The 21,526-nt window shown below is 32.2% G+C and overlaps 1 protein-coding gene across 10 annotated transcripts in view; it reads right to left on the reverse strand.

Annotated features, from left to right (window-relative positions):
• The window catches only part of LOC115217804 (FERM domain-containing protein 5), a 313,777-nt gene that overhangs the window by 9,112 nt on the left and 283,139 nt on the right, over positions 1 to 21,526 (reverse strand). For 7 of the 10 annotated variants that reach the window (XM_029787485.2, XM_029787481.2, XM_029787480.2 and 4 more), the window contains one exon: positions 8,191 to 8,577. The exons of 1 other annotated variant lie outside the window; for it this stretch is intronic. In XM_029787485.2, the coding sequence (XP_029643345.1) occupies positions 8,536 to 8,577 (42 nt within the window). In that variant the 3' untranslated portion in view covers positions 8,191 to 8,535. Of the gene's footprint in view, positions 1 to 8,190; positions 8,578 to 14,504; positions 16,909 to 21,526 lie in introns of those variants that run through there. 2 more of the 10 variants (XR_003882210.2, XM_029787483.2) reach the window with 2 other exon arrangements.

A 21,526-nucleotide genomic window follows, 5' to 3' on the forward strand; every position in this document is an offset into this window, starting at 1 on the left:
TATCTACAAAAATGTTCCTAGTTTCAACAGCACCAATGCTACACATTTCACTGGTACAGTCCATCTATACATGCAACCACCATCACCACATCATCATCATCATCATCATCATCATCATTGTCATCATTGTCATCATTATCATCATCATTGTTTGGTGGTGTAGGTGGTGGAGTAAATTGATCAAAATAAAAACATGATGCCAAGGATTCAGCGGTACATATGTTTCGGGCCTTTATTAGACAGATTTATAACAATGCATAATGTATGTCTGTGGCCTTCTTCAGCCGCGCACAACAGCTTCCACAAGGACATGTGTTACATCAAAAATTCTTGGTTGGGGATGCAAATCCTCTCATTCGCGTACGACATAATGCGGCAGCAGCATAGAGTTGAAGCGTCCATCTCTTTCTTCTCTCAATGTAGAATGAGGAAATTTGGATGTTGAAGTAATGTAAATGAATAAATACATATATAGACGTGAAGATGGAGGGGCAAGAATTCAGGACGAGGGATAAAAAATGTATAAAAAGTGTAAGTATAGAAAAATATAAAAATGTAGAGTATAAAGATATAAAGAGATATAAGGAGATATAAAGGGGATGTAAAGAATATAAAGAAATATAAATGAATGTAAAGGCATAAGGTTATAAAGTGAAAATAGAGATAGAAATAAAATTAAAAAGTAAAAAAATAAAAATAGGAATAAACATGATAAAAATGTAAAAAAATATAAAGATAAGGGATGTATAGAGGTTACGGACCAAACATGGTGGTCAGGAGATTGATAAAATTTAGTTGTAGAAGCTTTGGGTGTCAATAAATCAACAGGGTCGTCTGGGGACCTAGTGTATTGTAAATCAGAGCTGTTGAGCGGTTAATCTAGTTCTTTGAATTAATTGGTCATCTTGTACATACATACCATCATGGATACATACACCCATATACACGCACACATATACGCGTGCATACACGGCTCCAAGCCTATAAGCATACACACGCACTCACGTGTAAACATGTACATAAACACGCATCCAAATTTCCTCATTCTACATTGAGAGAAGAAAGAGATGGACGCTTCAACTCTATGCTGCTGCCACATTATGTCGTACGCGAATGAGAGGATTTGCATCCCCAACCAAGAATTTTTGATGTAACACATGTCCTTGTGGAAGCTGTTGTGCGCAGCTGAAGAAGGCCACAGACATACATTATGCATTGTTATAAATCTGTCTAATAAAGGCCCGAAACATATGTACCGCTGAATCCTTGGCATCACGTTTTTATTTTGATCAATTTATATATATATATATATATATATATATATATATGGTTGGCTTCTTTCAGTTCCTGTCTACTAAATCTACTCACAAGGTTTTGGTTGGCTCAGATCTATAATAAAAGACACTTGCCCAAAGTGCCACGCAGTAGGACTGAACCTAGAACCATATGGTTTAGAAGCAAAATCCTTACAACTCAGCCACACTCGCACCTATTGTACTTTAGCACTTACTTTATTAATGCACACAACAATGACAGGCTTTTAAACTGAGAATATAACTAAATGTCAGAGGCATTTTTATCTCTTTTTCTAAAACCCCTGATAAGAATGACATCTGATAAGAATGATATCCTTGCATATTTTGATAATGAAGTTTATATGTTTTAAGTGCTCTAAAAGTTACCTCAGTTGCTAATAGCAAGAGTAAAATAAAATGAATACTACCTAAAAATGTGTACAAACATGTAAAAACATATCAACTTAAATGTTTCTGGTGTATCACAGCTAACAATTAGTATATATGACATCTATTTACCTTTGTCAATCAAGAAGATCCATATACCCACAACTGGGAGATTGTGCAATATATATATATATATATTCTTTTTTTGTTAGCAGACTGGCAGTTACCCAAGCATGCAAGTCTCCCTTTCTCCCAGTGCCACCAATATTTATTCAAACCAAAAATGCCTTGCTGGAGCACCAAATGTCAGATTGCATTCTGTAAGGCGTCTTGCCCAACCATCTAACAATTCTGTTTGTCTGCTGCTCACCACTCTTTATCCACTGCCCAGTATTGCAGCCTTTTTATGGACCTTCCCCACTAAAGGATGAAAGACAAGGTTGACCATAGCAGAATTTGAACTCAAAGTTCAAGGATCTCTAGCAGCTTTGATAAATCTTCTTTTCCCCTACATTTCCACTCTGTGGGTTAAAGCTTTCACATTTGCTTCCAGCTCTATACATCACGTGCTTGCTAGTTCTTCTCCTAAAGCGTATCTTTCTTCTTCATCTGGTTTATTATCATGCACGCAGACATCATGCTAAGTATGAATGCACCTCTAGTCACAAGGTAACAAGCCTAACAAGTCCCTGCAATTACTCTCAAACAATGTGCCTCAGAAGTAATCACTATCCTCACCAAACATCTTTATTCTATCTCAAAGACCTCTGGAAATGAAAAAAGAAATCCCTTACTTGACAAACAAGTAAAAGTTGAGGGCAGGAAATGCATTCAACCATAAAAATCTTGTCTCAATTTCTCATCTAAACCTATGTTAGCATGGAAAATATAGATGATAAACAAATGGACGAACCATGCTGTCTTCCAGTTAATGACAACATTGCACACACCGTCTTGCATTGATGAATCATTTGGGATGCAATATTAGTGCATAAACATGTTGCACTTTCTCCACTGCACAGTTTATTTCTGCACTTTCATACACAATGCACATTCCATCCATTCCAGTGATCCATCCATCCAGTGATGGATCATACAGAATACAAATATGGCAGTCTAGACATTTTGCATTCACCCCACTGTAAAGCTACAGATTGTGTGTAACCACAGCAGGAGCATGCACTGTGGACTTTGGTCAAAGTGTGCCAGTTTCTGTTTCTCTGCATTTGAAGTTCCTATAAATCGCTGATCTTAAAGCTTCTCTGTTATGGTCTGCAGAATTATAATGAACAAGGAGGGAGCCTTAGAACTGATAGATACCTACCTGCATGATAAATTTGCTGCATCTGTTGAGTGCTCACACTGTAATGCTAGCCTCTCTGTACATCTTGCACTTCTCTCAATCCATTCAGCCCCACCACTGTTTCCAAACCATTTTTGGTCAACTGACCTCATTCTGAGTACAGAGTTAATTAGCAACCCTTCTCATAAAGTTGGTAAAAATTATCATATTCAGAAAATGAAATTTAAATGAATTTTGTTTTTATTTATATTCTCTTTTTACTTGTTTCAGTCATTTGACTGCGGCCATGCTGGAGCACCGCCTTTAGTCGAGCAAATCGACCCCGGGACTTATTCTTTGTAAGCCCAGTACTTATTCTATCGGTCTCTTTTGCCGAACCGCTAAGTGACGGGACGTAAACACACCAGCATCGGTTGTCAAGCAATGCTAGGAGGACAAACACAGACACACAAACATATACACACACACTTATATATACGACAGGCTTCTTTCAATTTCCGTCTACCAAATACACTCACAAGGCATTGGTCGACCCGGGGCTATAGCAGAAGACACTTGCCCAAGATGCCACACAGTGGAACTGAACCCGGAACCATGTGGTTGGTTAGCAAGCTACTTACCACACAGCCACTCCTGTGCCTATATATATATATATATATATATTTTTATTTATATATATATAGCCAAAAATATAACTGTACACCACCATCATCATGTTGGTTGACTTACCTGGAGCAATATAACTCTTCTATGTCAGAAGTCCTGATCAAGCAGTGTGGCTTGAACACGTGTGTTGGGTTTTAGTTGCATTGATCTCTTGCTAGCCTAAATATCTCGTGTGTGTGTGTCATGACAATAGATGATAGTTGTTCACTAATTGAACTGGTTAATATGTTAATCCTGGCTGTAGGTAATTTGATATCTGTTCATTTGCCCAGCATCTAGTAATATTGACCATTGATTGACAACCACCATGTTGCATAAATAACTGTACATACAATTCTAAAATTTCATGATTTATTAATGTGAAGGATGGCCTTGGTGTGGTGAGATTAATCTTCCACATCTAACTCAATATTAATCAGTAAGTAACATCTTTAAGTCACTTTGTTCATCTATTTGTGGTTAATTTTGCATTTTCATTAAAAAGTTCAGAACAGTAATAGATTTATGTTCAATAAAACATGACACTAGGATTAATGCAGGTGGGAGATTTTCCCCTGTGGCTCATAATCCATCATTAACATTTATAAATTGCAAAAGAGAGGATGGAACATGTTTATAAATATGATTTCCAAGTTTTCATTTGTTTTTAATTCAATCAGTTCTTGTAATTGCATTTGTTTCTCCAACACTTGAAAATGCATCTAAAACTCAATCTGGAATCTTCATAGGTTTAGTCTTACAGCATGCTACCTTAGACAAGTATTTTCTAGTTATGTCCTGAGGCAACCATAATCTGGTGAATGGATTCGTTAGAGGGGAAACTGAAAGAAGCCCATCATGCATATCATCCTCATAATTTTATTAACCCCTTTTCCACTATCTCATAAGCATTGTGTCATTCATTTCCAATCTTCCTTGTCTTCCTTTGCAAAGATCTGGCTATAGGGAAATACTACCCTACTTGGAAACAGGTTAAGGTTAGCAACCACCAGGTGATTGAAAATCAAATTCTGTCTCATTTCATGAATGAACAAAAAGTGGACATTAAATTGACCATAAACATTTGAGTATGTCCCTTAGTGGTTGACAATATGTACATCTCTCATCATGAGCAGGAGTAGTGGGAGAGTATCATAGTCATGTCTTGAGATGGATATTTTGGTGCTTCAATAAATATCGTAACAAAAGCCAAGTTTAAGGAAATATAAACCATTTTTCATACTTTTTAGGGGTAAGCAAATAAGAAATAACAGCTGCTACCCAAAGACAAAAATCGTGTTACACTATTAAAGCATTAAAGAGAGAAAGTTGGAGTATTTGTTCTCAAGCTTCGAGTGTTGATGGCATTGCTGTAATGTTGCATAAGCCATTTATTTTTTTCTTGAACAACATTGGTGATAGGGAGACAAGGTTATCCCATGCATGGGCAACTACTGGTCTTGTATAAAAGACTCTTTCCCAGGCGTGGACCTTCAAGAATCATAGCCTCACAAACAAATAAGTCTTCTTCCAATTTCTCTCTACCAGATCCACCTACAAAATTTTGGTCAGCCTGGAGCTATTGCAGAAGATACTTGCCCAAGGTGCCACACAGTTGAGATGAACTCAAGGCCACATAATTGGGAAGCGCACTTCTTAATCACACACGTATATGAATAATTTCAATTATTTATTTTTTTATTCCTACTTTTGCATAAAACTATGCAGAACTACTCCAAAGTGTAAGGATGACAAATTCTCTTTTGCACTGGTAGAATTTCTTCTGCAATAATTGTGATATCACATTTTCATTTTTACTCAACTGTCAGCATACTTGCAATAAAATATAGCTGAAAATGAAAAATACCATATATATGTGTGTGTATATATATATACATATATACACATACACACAGACATTCTTTTACTTGTTTCGGTCATTAGATTGCAGTCATGTTGTGATACTGTTTTATTTATTTTATATATATATATTTATATGCTGCCACATAAAAAGCACCCAGTACATTCTGTAAAATAGTTGGTGTTACAAAGGGCATCCAGCTGTAGAAACCCAGCCAAAACAGACAATTTGAACCTGGTGAAGCTCTCTGTCTTGTCAGCTCCCCATCCAACCCGTAACAGAGTGGAAAACATGTTAAATGATAATAACGATTATATATATATATATATATATATATATACACACACACACACACACACACACAAAAACATAGGTGTGTGGTCAAGAAGCTTGCCTTTTTTGCAGCCATGTAGTTTCAGGTTCAGTTCACTTGCATGGCACCTTGGCTAAGTTTTCTAATATAGTCCCAGGCCAACCAATGCCTTGTGAGTGGATTTGGTAGACAGATTCAGTGTGGAAGCTTACTGTGTATGTGTGTGTGTGTTTATGTGCATGTGTTTGCCCCCCACCCCTGCTTGCCAACCAATGTTGGTTTGTTTACATCACCATAACTTTTTCTGTGGATCAGAAAAAGTACCAGGCTAAAAAAAATCATTAAGAGCTGGTGTTGATTTGTTCACCTAAACCCTTCAAGGCAATGCTCCAGCATGGCTACAGTCTACTGACTGAAACAAGTAAAGGACAAAAGATATACATCACAAAAAATTAAAACAAAAACACTTATTTACTGTTGGCTGAAATATCTGAAGTTTTACTTCATGTTTGGCTCAAAACAAAACAAAAATTCAAACAGTCATTTCTTGTGAGATGCTGGTGATTCCTTTTGAAGAATCTCAACAAAACAAAGTTCTGATTCTTGTTTCCTTCTTTTCATTTTTTTTTTCACTTTAATTCCTCTTTTTTTTTTTTAACTTTCATTCTTTCTTTTATTTTGTGAGTCCTGTTGGTTTGTTTGTTTGTTGAAAAAGAACAAACTTCGATGGCTTTGTTTTTTATTTACAGACAAAATTAAATATGATTCATGAAACTTAAATATAACGGCTTACAAAAACAATGAAGCAGAGAGAGAGAGAGAAGGAGGAGGAAGAGAGAGAGAGGAGGAGGAAAAGAGAGAGATAGACACAGAGGGGAAGCAGAAACAATGACAGACATAAAAGCATTTGAGCACACAACTTTGTGAAGGCAATGATGATGATAATAAATATGATAGTCATACAGGTGATGATGACAATGACGTTGGATGATAATGATAAAGAATGGTTATAAGTGAAATTCTCATTGGCACAGGGTTTTAAATGTGTCAGGGATAGACACAGTTTATTATTGAACTAATTTCAATATATGACTGGTATTCTTGTTGACACTGATGGGAACTGAAACCATCAAAATCAATGTCATCAAGATTTGAACTTAGAACATTAAGAAGAGAGAGATACTAAATACTGTGAGGTGTTCAGGCTGATGCTCTAACATTTCTGATTACTCACCAGTAATAATAATAATAATAATAATAATAATAATAATAATGATGTTGATTTCAAATTTTAGCACATGGCCAGCAATTCTGGGGTAAGTCAATTACATCGACCCCAGTGTTCAACTGGTACTTGCTTTATCAACCCTGAAAGGATGAAAGGCAAAAACGATCTCAGCAGAATTTGAACTCAGAATACGAAGACAGACGAAATGCCACTAAGCATTTCACCCATAATAATAATGTCTATCTTTAATAATTTAAGCACAAGGCCAGCAATTATGATGGGAAGGGGGACCCCAATGTTCAACTGGTACTTATTTTATTGATCCCCCAAAAAGAGGAAAGGCAAAGTCAGCCTCAGAGGAATTCGAACTCAGAACAAAGAGCCAGAAGAAATGCCACTAACCATTGGGTCCAATGCATTAATGATTCTGTCAGCCAGCTGTCTTAATATTTTTTCTAGTTTTGGCAGAAGTCTAGCAATTTTAAGGGAGGTGATGGCTGATAATATCCCAGGGTTTAACAATTACTTTATTTTATCAGTCTTGAAAGGATGAGAGGTAAAGTTGAATTCAGTGACATTTGAACTCAGAATGTTAAGAACTGGAAGATATGCTTGCAAAGTATTTCGTCTGGTGCAATAATCATTCTGCCAGCTCACTGCTTCAATGGTGATAATAATCCATTCTATTTTAGGCACAAGCCCTGGTTGACCATGGTGACATTTGAACTCAGAACATGAAGACAGACGAAATACTGCTAAGCATTTCGCCTGGTGTGCTAACAATTCTGCCAGCTCGCCGCCTTCCTGCTAATGATTTTGTCAGTTTGCCATCTTAATAATAATAATGGTTTCAAATTTTGATGCAAGGTCGGCAAGTTCAGGGGAGGAGAGATGCTGATAACATCAACCCTGGAGCTGAAATGGTACTTATTTTATCAACCCTGAAAGATGACAGGTAAAGTTGACCTCAGTGGAATTTGAACACAGAACATAAGAGTGGATGAAATGCGGTTAAGTATTTTGTTTAGCATGCTAACGATTATGCCAGCTTGCTGCCTTAACAATAATAATATGAAAATGAAGAGAATGATAGTCTTGAAGGGATGAAAATACTGACATTATGAATCACAGGAAACAGAAGAAAACATTTTTTTCTCTTTGATTGAGTTGTTTCACTGTTGAAGTCTTTTGTCCTTTTTAAACATTTTCTTTGCATTTAACACTTAACTTTGAGTTAAAAATGATTCCCTTCACAACACATACAGACAGATGGTATGATGATAAAAAAAAAAGGAAATTTTTCAAAATAATAAATTAACAAAATGACAAAAAAGAAACAGCAAAAAGAACATAATAAACAATCAGATAAAAAAAATAGTAGCCGAAATGGAAGCGAATTATACAGCAATTACACATCGAAGTATAATAAATAACAATCTTTTAGAAAAATAAAATAAAAAGCAATTTATGGAGACAAAAATAATAACAATAACCAAAGATGACTTAAGCTGGGGCAAAAATAGGCAAGAACCAGGAAGATTGAATCTGCAAAAATCATTGAAAGAGAGAGAAAAATTAAAAACAATTGATTCTTAAAATATGAATTATTTTAAAAATAATAATAAATAATAAGTCATCATCATTATCAACAACAACTATTTTTATGTTCATTTTATGTTCCTTTTTTTCTCCCCCCCCCCCCATGTTCATGTGGGTTTACAGCATTCTTCATACTTTATGATCATGTACAATATACTGAACAAAATTGTGGCTGAGGTTTTGCCTGTTGAAGATCTTTACGACTGGATGCAACACTTTCTTCTTCTAACAGAATGGATATATATATATATATATATATATATATATACTGATGATGACAATAATAATAATAATCATTATTATAATCCTTTCTACTATAGGTACAAGGCCTGGAAGTTTGGAAGAAAGGGCAAGTTGATTGCATCAGCCCCTGTACTCAGCTGGTATTTTATTGACCCCCAAAAGAATGATAGGAAAAGTTGGCCTTGGTGGAATTTGAACTCAGAACATAAAAAGTTGGAAGGAATGCTGCTAAGCATTTTGTCCAATGTGCTAATAATTCTACTAGATAACCAATTTAATAATGATACTTCTTTCTACTAATAGGTACAAGGTCTGAAATTTTGAGGGTAGAGGCTAGTCGATTACATCAAGCCCTGTGATCAAAAGGTACTTATCAAGCCAGAAAGGATGAAAGGCAATATTGGCCAGCAAAATTTGACCTCAGAACAAAGAACCAGAAGAAATGCCACTAAGTATTTTCGCCAACAAGCTAACAATTCCGCCAGCTCACTACCCTAATAATATTAATAATAATAATGATAATGCTGATGACATATTGATTTATTTCAGAAATACTTTAATGTTGAGGAAAACAATTTAAGAATGGTATCAACATAATAGCAATGAACGATAAACAAAATTACTATCGTTAATTTAGGTTCATTTTTCCCTTTTTTCTTTTTATGCATTAATTAACTCTTTAGTATTTAAACCGGCCATATCCGGCCAAAATAGTTAATCTGCTTTATGTTCAAACTAACCAGATCCAGGCTCTCACACCTACCCTACAATGTTATTCTACATTAAGTAATTACACCATCAAGATCTTAAAGATATGAGATAATTCGTGATTAATTCAAATCAATGGGAATCAATAGGCATTATGTTTGATAGAATAATCTGAATACTAAAGGGTTAAACTGATCTTCCCCAGTACAGTTCATCACCATGTATTAGTCATATGTTATCCATTTCCTTTGTGAAGTTCTGCATTCTGAGATCAGATTTTACTGTTTCTTCCTTGGTCTTCCTCTTCTACAGGATCCTTTTGCACTGATCACTTGTCCCTTTATTAAACACCCATCCTTCTTATGCATTCCCTGTCTGCAGCCTGTGTGATCTTTCTTGCAGATGACATCTGTCTAATTCCTCTGTCATTCATTTATGCTAACACTACACATCTAGTAAAACATGCTAGCTTTCCTTCCCAAAAATAATCTAAAATGTGCTTTAAATGAATATGAACATAATTATAAAATGAAAACAACAATGTAATTGACAGTTACACACAAGCACACAATTATTCTGATTAGGAAGACACATCAATGTAGTGTCCATGCCCTTCTCAATAATACTGGTAACCTAACTGAGATATAATGGTTTGTGAGTGAAACCAAAACTTAAACTTGGCTACAGTTGAGGATTTACAGAATACTTCAACGCTTACCACTATTATTTAAAACATTGAAAAAAAGATGTTAAATTGTCACTTTTACCAACATTTATTGCCCTTTATAGCTTCAATAAATTAACATCTTCAACAATTGAATGAAAAACAAAATTAAATGATTATTTTTTCCAAATTAAATGTTAAGTATTTTAGTAATTAACTTGTTTAGAAACAAAATATAATAACAGTAATATTAAAATATAATGATGAGGGTTAATGGTAAATAGAATATTGAATTAACTTTTCCTTTTTTTTTTATTAATTTTGATGCCATTAAGTATTAGATAATAAAGAAAACAATTGGCAGAGAGAACATGTTAATTTATAACAAGGAACAACAATGTACTAATTAAATCAATGAATAACGGCTTGCATCCTCCAGTAATGTAGCAATGTTATTGGCAGAACAAGAAAGAATTGATGATGATGATGATAATGATGATGTCCAAGATGTATGTTCAAGTGGTACTTATTTTATTGACTTATTTTATTATATTATCAAACCCAAAACTAGACTGGTACTCTATCAACCCTGGAGGAATCTCAACTCAGAACATAATGAGTTGAAGGAAATACCATGCATTTTTTCCAATTCTCTGATGATTCTGCCAGCTCACTGCCTTAACAAAGATGATGATGAAGATAATGATGATGACTTTCAATATCCCCTTGATTGTGGAGGAGAGGCAGTATATAGTTATATTGACTCTACTACTTACATGGTTGGTACCTTATTTAATCAATTCCAGAACAGAGGGCTAAGTCAACCCTGGTAGGATTTGAACTTGAAATTTAAGAGAACTTACCATACAAACTCCAGTGCAATGTGATCCCATTTTTTAAACCTAAAAACCAATGATATATTTTGTCTTTCCACTTTTATACATTTAAGTATATTCATAACCACCAATATTCACCTGTTTTTAGGAATTCCTTATCAAGTTCTTGAGAAGTGAGCAGACTTGTCACTAAATCTTGTGATATGAACCTTTTGGCAAGATCAATGTGGAACTTTATAACAATTGCTTGTAATTTAGGCACAAGGCCAACACTCTTGAAGGCAAAGAATAAGTCAATGATATCAACTCCAGTACTAGAATGTTACTTTATTGTATCGATTCCAAAATGATGAAAAGCAAGGTTGACTTTGGCAGGATTTGAACACAGACTGTTAGAGCTGGAAAAAATACCACTAAGCAATTTATCGGACATGCTAATGGTCCTACCAAGTTACAACCTATTATAATAATATTAATCCTTTCTACTATAGGCACAAGGCCTGAAATTGTGGGACAAAGGACAAAAGGCAAAGTCGACCATGGCAGAATTTGAACTCGGAACAAAATACTGCTAAGTTTTTTGCCTGTCATGCTAATGGTTCTACCAGCTCACTGCCTTAATAATAATAAGCATAAGGCCTGAAACTTTGCGGGAGGGGGCTAGTTGATTACATCAACCCCAGTGCTCAACTGGTGTTTATTTCATTCACCCTGAAAGGATGAAAGGCAAAATCAAGCTTGGCAGAATTTGAACTCAGAACATAAAGCATTTCACCCAGCATGCTAATAATGACTAACGATTTTACTATAGACAAAAGGCCAGTAATTTTAAGGGGAGTAGGAAATTGATTGTATTGACCCCAGTGCTCAAATGGTACTTATTTTCTAGACCCTGAAGGGATGAAAGGCTAAGTCAACCTTGGAGGTATTTGAACTCAAAACATAAAGAATTGAAAGAAGTGCTACTAAGCATTTCATCCAACATGCTAATGATTCTGTCAGTTTGCCATCTTAATAATAATAATAATCCTTTCTACTACAAGCACGAGACCTGAAATTTCATGGGAGGGAGCTAGTTGATTATATCAACTCAAGTGCTCAACTGGTACTTATTTTATTGGCTCCAAAAGGATGAAAGTGAAAGTTGAACCTGGTAGAAATTGAACTCAGGTTATACAGAAAGATGAAATGTCGCTAAGATTTTCATCCAGCATGCTAATGATTCTGCCAGCTCACTGCCTTAATAATAGAAATAATCCTTTCTACAAAAGGCACAAGGCCTGAAATTTGTGGGGAGGGGACGAATCAATCACATTGACCTCAGTGTTTCACTGGTGCTTAATTTATTGACTCTGAAAGGATGAAAAACAAAGTCGACCTCAGTGGAATTTGATCTCTGAATGTAGCAGCAGGTGAAATGCCACTAAGCATTTCACCCACCATACTAACGATTCTGCCAGCTCACCGCCTTCATAATAATAATAATAATAATAGTAGTAATAATAATAATAAACAAATAGCAGGTAATATTTTTTTATTGTCTTTCTCATAAATAACAAAAAAAAAAAATTATTTTCCATCATTATATTGAATTTTTTGCTAATTTTCTCTTATTTTTTCTTGTTACGAAAATCTAATTTTAATTTTTTTATTTTTTGTAAATTAGCTCATGCAGAAAATATACGTATTTCATTCATCCTTACTATTTTTTTAGTAGCATTTTTCTTTTTTTTTATGTAAGTCTTGTTTCCTTTATTTTTTCTTTCTTTTAGGGTTCACAAATGTTTCTAGACTGAATTCCTGTCAGGGTACAGTTACAGATTTTGGTCTAATTTCAATACAAAGTATCTACTTTGTAGACAGACACAGAGAAAAATCGGTTGGAAATTCTTTTTTTTTTTTTTACTGAACATAGAAAACATACGTTTTTTGTTTAAAATAGGGACTGCGTATGTGCTTTTATATATATATATATATATATATATATATATGCACACACAGATTTATCCGTATTTTTATGTTAATTTATGATGGAGAAAAACATTGATTTCTTTCCTTATTTTGTTGTTTGTGGAGGGAGCAGTGTTGGGAGTTAACAGATTGGTCAAACAAGCTTCTTTCTAAAAACAAACAAACCCTCACTAATGCCTGATATGATCAAGGGCAATACCATGAAGGTCTAATCTTACATTGTATGGGAAATATTCAACTCTTGTACATATACACATACATAAATACACACATATATGGGTGTGTGTATGTGTGTGTGTATATATATAATATATATATATATATATATATATATACATATATATATACATATATACACACACATACACACACACATGTACACAGAAAAGTGTACATACATAAATATGCAAAAATACATATATACACGTATACAGAAATACATATATAGATACATATATATACATATACACAAAAACATATATACATATACACACATACACAAAGCTATATACATATGTATATTTGTACATAGATATATAAACATATATACATACATTCACATACAGACATTACACACACACACACATATATATATATATATATATATATATATATATATAATGTGTGCATACATAGTTTAAAGAACACAGCATTGACAATAGTAAATACAATTTCTTTCATACAAGTGAAGCTTGAGATTTTAACATTTCAAGTGTAGGATTTAACAGGTAGTTGCAATACTCTTGCCTTTGTTGAGAACATAGGCAATTGGAGCAAATAATGGTAATCCAAACTGGTTTTGCCATGAATATACCACTACCCAATGGTAGCCACCAGGAGTAAAATAAACAATCATTTCTTACATTAGCAGAAAACTACAAACTTTGAGACGGTTTACTTCATTGGTACTTTTTGAATGTCCAATTGTAGAAAATAGGCCAAACACTATTATTATCAACAAAACTTTTAAATTTAAAGAAGACTTCAAACTACCTTATATGTATTTAGATTCTGGACAAAGTATTAATGATAGTAACAATAACAAAAAATAATAATAATAATTATAATTTAACTAAGTACTATTCTTCCTTTCAAATGTTTTTCTTCTTTTCTTTTCAGCAAGGAAAGTGTTTGTGAAGTGCAAAACTACGTTAAGCAAGATGAGAGCTTTATAACTCACAAGCTGGCTGGAAGTGAACCAATTTTATTCACTCAGCTTCTGCACTCCTTGACGATAAAATAATTTGAAATAATAATATTAGTAACAATGAGAACAACACAATGATTATTATTATTATTATTACCAATGTCATCATTGTTATTGTTTTATGACAATTTGAGTGTTAAGTATCAGAGGTTAACATTGATCCAGTCAATGTCTGCCTCATGAGTTGAGAATTGTGGTATCACCATTATTTCTTTGCATGAATGAGAATACAAATAGAAGCACATAACAACACTTGTTACTTTATTTATAAGATATAGTTCTATAATTGGTACTAGAATAAAATGGCTGTAGCTCACTACAAGACAAGGAGCTAAGATAAGCCTCTCTCAATAATGGACAAATGTGTCATGTTGATGTTAATGTTATATATAGAAAAATAAATGAACAAATTCTTCTATTTATTGCCACAATTAAGTAACAATGTAAAATTTATTTCTGTTTAGAATTTTCTGTATGAGGCAATTTTAGGAGAGAAGAATTAATAGAAGAGATGGTGAGATGAAGGAAAAAAATGACTGAAATGAAGACCCTAAAAATGAAGAAGAAAATAAACAAAAAAAAAACACAAAAAAAAAGTATGTTGATTGGAGAAATAATTAGTTAAAAATACTAAGAAGTAATTAATTAATTAAAAAATTATATTATTTATATGTATAATTTTATGTTTTAATCCAAAGAAATTAACAATGCATTCACAGTTGAAGGTTAGATTCTGTTTAGTAGATTCGATAAGTAACCATTTGGAAAGTGATTTTTTCAGAGTAATTAATGAACAAACTGTTGAAAATAATGCATAAAATCTATTAGATAAAAAAAAAATGAAACTCGTCACTAAAAGACAAGAATGAAATTATATATATAATTAAATATATATATTAGATATATATATATTAGGTATATATATATATATATTAGATATATATATATTATATGTGTTGAAACATTGCTTCAGTGAAAAATAAAATGGTAAAACAAAAATCTCTCTAAGATTTTTCATAAAAAGAAAAATCACGGAATGATCAAAAATGGCCAAAGTGTCTATATTTCCTAACAAAATGAAAAAAAAAATCTGAAGCAGGGGTCAAATGAAAGGCCAAAAAGAGAATATATATATATAAAAAAAATGATACCTTATGAATAATTTGGACAGTAAAAATGAACTAAGGAAAGGTATAACTTATTATTCAATTGATAAATAATATTAACAGAATGAAGCTATAAAAATTTATATTTAAAAAAAAAAAGGAAAATAAAAGAGTAATTATCATGCATTATTTGAGCTAAGTAAATTTTTGAAAAATAAATTAATAATATGTCAGGAATCCAGATTTCTGGACGTTAATTCTGTGCTAGTTTCAGTAAATTCTGCATAACTGCATTATAATTATATGTAATAATAATAATAATAATAATAATAATAATAATAATAATAAAATATATATATAGATAGATAATGCACAAATGATCCAATAATCTCCAAAAAAGCAAAATCCAGTCAAGTTGTCACTTAAGAACGCTAGTTCCTGATAAAATCAACTTAGAAACTTCACTGGTGATTCTATCAACACTAACTTTGTAGTATTCTCCAGAGTTGTCCTGTCTATTCACATAGAAGTATGAGGCCATACATACATGTAAACAACGGCGTCTGTTTGACTTATTACACACTCCGACCCCTATCTTTGGAGCTAGTCAGGTAGGAAGTGTGCAGTAAATTCTAAATATTTAACATGATAAAATGCCTTTGACAGCATTGTATTCTCCACCATTTCATCAAGCCACTAGAGTGCTTTCGGAAATAGATGAGAGCTTCAGGTACTTCACCATCAGTTGGGCAGCGAAATTCTTGACTGAGAATTAAAAAGTGCATAAAAAAAAATATTGAGAGCAAAACAGAAAAAAAAGAACAATTGTTATTTAAAATGCTGAAATAATTCTATAGGAAGGAATACAAAATAAAATCAATCATATATATATATATATATATATATATATATATATATCATGCAGCTGAATAAAATAAACTAAACTAATCACACATGAATGAACCTTATGTCTGTCTGCCAATATATGAAAGCCAACAAAAGTGTTAATTGAAAATGAAAATTGCTAATCAAAATGGCAGCAAGATGGTAACCAAAAGCACACAGACCATTAGAAAAGGATTAACAATGAAGGAAGAGGAGGGGGAACAAAAAACAGCAAACATCAAAATGACAGAGGATTCTAATGAAATAAACGTGAAGCGAATGCAGTTTATTGCACAAGGAATAACCGAACTAGCAGCTGGACATATGACAGCGAGGAAATGGTAGTGTTAGAGGGAATAAAAACTGAACTCTTTAGTAACGTAGATCAATGAAATTTCATTCTTTCACTTTGTTAGGAAAAATGAAATATCAAAGAGGAGTGTAAAAAACAAACAAAGGGAGTAACAAAAGGAGGTTAAAAAAAAACTGTTATAAAAGGGAAACTATTTTTGACTATAAAAAAGTAATCTGACCATTTTAAACTCTTTTCTCTGAGAAATGTTTCTAAATGAGCCAAACACGTGTGTCAAAGTTGGTTTGAGTTGATGCCAACAGCTAGATGGTAAATTTAGCATTCAATGACACTCAATGTCATTCCTGAAATTTTAGAGAGGAATTATCAATAATATCAGTTATTTTGCAAAGATAAAGATGATCAAATATGACTATTTCTATCACCTTTATGAAAAAATAAACAAAACAAAAAACAAAACCAAAAACCCCAAACAACACTGGTATCAAAGCAAAGTGTACGAGGTACTGCCATTTTGAAATCATTCAATCTCAGAAAACCAATAATAAAGAAGAGAAATAGTAAAAAGAAAAATAAGGAACAGCAAATCTTAAACGGTTCATCATTTTATAGCTTACTGATGGTCAACATTTGTACACATTTTTCCAATCTTTGAAACAAAAAGTTGATGCATTTTTAAGCAAACACTTGTGGAAGCACAAAGATGGTCGTGTGTAGAAACGAAAAAAAAAAGGTGTTTGACGGACTAAAATAAATTGCATTTTGTTTTGAGACATAAAAGCAGGCACAAAAACTGAGGTTAAGCAAGGCTAGGTATCTAAAGGAAATAATCCTTGGTTAGGTAGAAGCACAGGTAAGGGAAGGATTCAATAATCACGCGAAAGATGAAATGTGCAGTGTAGTCCAAGGATAACAGGTGAGAGCGTGGCATAGAGCTAGAAAGGGTTGAGGGAAGAGTTCACCAGATTTAATTACCACCATGAAGCATATCTTTTATTATTAATTTTTCTCCAATAACAGCATATGGAAAATATTTTAACAGTAAGAGGTTGCAACAGTTCACACGGTAAAATGCTAATAGTTATGAGTATAGCATTAGCATTATAATAGATATTTTTAAAGTAACACCTACTGAGATGAAGTATAAACAGTGTTCAATATATATATGTCAAACATTGCCATTTATGACAGGTCAACTCTTGAGAATGAACGAGAATTATTCTTAATAAAAGTTTTGTCTTTCTACATTATTTTTCTTAACTATCAAATAATGAATATTTCATTTATCTTAGCAAAAATCTATAGGTTAATCTACAGTAAAGTCCTATTCTTTTTCTAAGGAATTGAGAAGAGGGTATAAAAAGGGTGAGAGCTATGTCATGCAAATTAATCAGTTCTAATATATTCATCAATTATCAATGCTATTTTAAGCCCTGTATAAAAGTACATGAGCACACAGCCTTCAAGAAGTTTTTAGCTGGTTGAGATGATTGGCACCTCTCACTCACAAAGCTGTTATTATATAATAAACAGTGCAACTGATTTTAACTTGCAAGGCTTAATTAGAATTAAAAAAAGGCCTGGAAGGAATTAAAATTTATTTCTAGAAACAGTCATATGTGGCACTAGCAAATCATCCACATACTCAGTCTTCAGTAATATAATAATTCATTCAGAATGGAAATCATAATGCCTTACAAAGTTAGAGAAGAAACAGATTGCCTATTCTAAATATTGCAATAACAGTTAGCTTTTTTGAAGTAAAGCTAGATATAAATCTTTGGGGGAGAATGTAAGAGAACCTTATATATCATTTATACTTTTACTGGTTTCAGGCACTGAACTGTGATTTTACTAAGGTACAGCTTTCTAGAATTTAGATGAATTACATTGGCCCCAGTATATATTTTATCAACTGGTGCTAACTTCATCAACCTCAGAAGAATGAAAGGCAAAGTAAACTTGGTCAGAGTTTGAACTCAGAATGCACAAAAGAAATGTCAAGAAGTATTTTGTCTGACACTCTACTGGTTCCACCATCCACCAGTTATATTTGTATGTAATAGCTATAAATTAAATAAAATATATAGGTATTTGAAGCTTAAAGAAATATGTGAATACATGGTACTAATATATTATCTTGATTTTTAAGCAGTTTGAAATGACGGTGGTGGAGATAGTAATGCAGTATAAGCGAAAGGATAAAGAATAGTTTAAGTCACCGTGTTGTTTATTAAATCAGAAATAAGAAGAGTGAAGTTGGGTAGGGAGGTCGGGATTAAAAAGCAAGAAGTGAGTGTCAAAATAAATTATGCAAAATGCATATCAGAGGGAGTGGGTAAATAGGATACAAAGCAAAGCAGTAGGTAAGCCCTACACCACATCTACCTGAGAAAGGGATATAATGTCAACACAAACAGAACTATTTTGATATGGACATATAGTTTATGAGAGGAGGGTACTGGGCAATAGTTGATGCTTGCAGATTATAATCCCCTTGCACAAAAATAGGCTGCCTTAAGATGCTTAGAACTAAATGATATATATAAATATATATATATATATATATATATATATATATATATATTATATATATATATATATATATTATATATATATATATCATATGTATATATATTATATATATATCATATGTATATATATTATATATATATATATATCATATGTATATATATTATATATATATATCACGTATTACTATATATTATATTATATAATGATTTATATCATATATAATATTATACATATATCTATTATATTATACTTATATTGTAAAAAAAAAATCCTTGCCTGCAAACAGTCAAGTATCTCAAAACAAATTGGAGGGGTTTGATTTGAAAACACCTTTTGTGGTTTGTAGGTTTCAAATGGCTTTTAATGATGAAATGGCTTTGCAAACAAAAATAACAGCTGGCTTTCTACAAGACGTAGAGAAAAAGGACGAGACAGTGAAAGAAACAGGAAGGCAAAAATGGCAGACAGCAATAAAGCGAGATTGGAAAAATAAAGTAAAAATACATTTAAGATAGTTTTAGGGGAAATTCACTGATTACTGAAGGGAAGACCACTAAGACTAGTTTCTTTGCTGATCAAAAGATGGCAGTATTTGGTATTAAATGTTTTTAGACAAGATCTAAAGAGAAACCAAATGTTCAGGCAATAACAACACATGGATTTAAACATAATAATAGTACTGCTGCTACTACTGCTACTAATATGGAGATTATAACTACTGCAACTACTACTACTATAACTACTGCAGTAACAAAGAGAGTATTTTGAGTGGCAGAACATAGCTGAGAATAAAATAAAATATTTTATAGAACAAATCTACTGAAAGGAGAGAAAAAATGGCACAAGATAAGAGAAATTATAATACTAGCTTAGCTTCATTAGATGTTTAGAGATTATTCTATGTAGCTGATAAAACTGTTTTTACTGCAGTACTAAAATGAAGGAGGATAGTGAATTTGACACCCGATTTCCAAATGTTGCTTAAATCAAGGTAAATAAGTCAATTAATGCACACCAAGTTACTCAAATGTAGTGATCTCATCTCTCAAAATTCTACAGTTCAAGCTATTCTGGAGAATATATAGAATCAAGAAACAGTAAAAGTTTTAAATATTCAGAAAGATTTTTTTGTTGTTGTTGTTGTTTTGTATATCTTGAATATTGTTGGATTCTTGGTAGGTAGTAAGTAAATCATATAAACTGACAAATAGATAGTGTCTGGCTAATAGCAGAATTACATATATCAAAGATGGTGAATGGGTAAACAATGGTACAGCAACATGTCTTAGAAATAATTAATTAATAATAATAATAAAAATGACTGAAGTTACTGTTGGTAGAATCTTACTAAACAGAACAGAGCATTGCATTGTGAAAACGATGTCATCAAAAATGGTAATTATATTCTTTCTTTTTTAGTTGAAGATATTATGGAAATAATACTTAAACATTTTAATAAATGATTCTCTCATAAAATAAATATTTATCTTAAATTTTCTGAAAAATTAATAAAGAATTAAACATGTGATTGAAAAGATAAAGAATCATAATATTGCCTGTCGGTAAAGAAAACAAAAATAGAGGCAACAAAATGGACAAAGAAAAAATAGATATAAAAAAATAATAAAAATCATTGAATTTTGAAAGAAAAAAAAAGGGTCTCCCGTATTCATGATTGCAAAATCATTACAAGAGATATTCAGGGAAATTTGTTGTGGGAATTAAATAAATATAAATGAATGGAAATTGAATTTCATTTCACCTGTATTTCCAACAGAGTTTTCCCTAATAATATATTTTCATTTTATTTTATTTTTACCCTATGTATTTATCTCTAGAAGTCGAGGAGTTCAGTTATATGTACATTTGTTATATAAATATAAGGTGCCAGTAAGGTGTATATAAATAAGACAGGACATATTTCATATGGTCTCTATGTGTATCTTAGGAATGGGTTTCATCTAGAGCAAAGCATGTATGTCAATATATTTTGGTTTGTAAATGGAAATCCATAGAAAATAGCAATGTTGGTTCACATGTTTTGTTTTCTGTTTGTATTCTTCATGAATCAGTTCTTGTCAAGCAATATGATTTTTCAGTTCATTGTGAATAAGTAAAACTTACAAAGACTTGATAGTGTTCAGATGACTATATATATATATATATATATATATATATATATATATATATATAAACATAAAAAAACCTATTTAACAACAGATTACAGAGAAATAATTCCCAAAATGATTTTGTCTGTACTAGTCAAACATTTTTTTTCTAAATACATCACCTGACAAATATATATTAACACATATACACACACATATAAATGTATATACATTTATATGCATATATACATAAATGTATATATACATTTATATACATATATATATACATAAATGTATATATACATTTATATGCATATAT

This window comes from Octopus sinensis, linkage group LG12 (genome assembly GCF_006345805.1).
Source record: "Octopus sinensis linkage group LG12, ASM634580v1, whole genome shotgun sequence".
Lineage (NCBI taxonomy): Eukaryota > Metazoa > Mollusca > Cephalopoda > Octopoda > Octopodidae > Octopus > Octopus sinensis.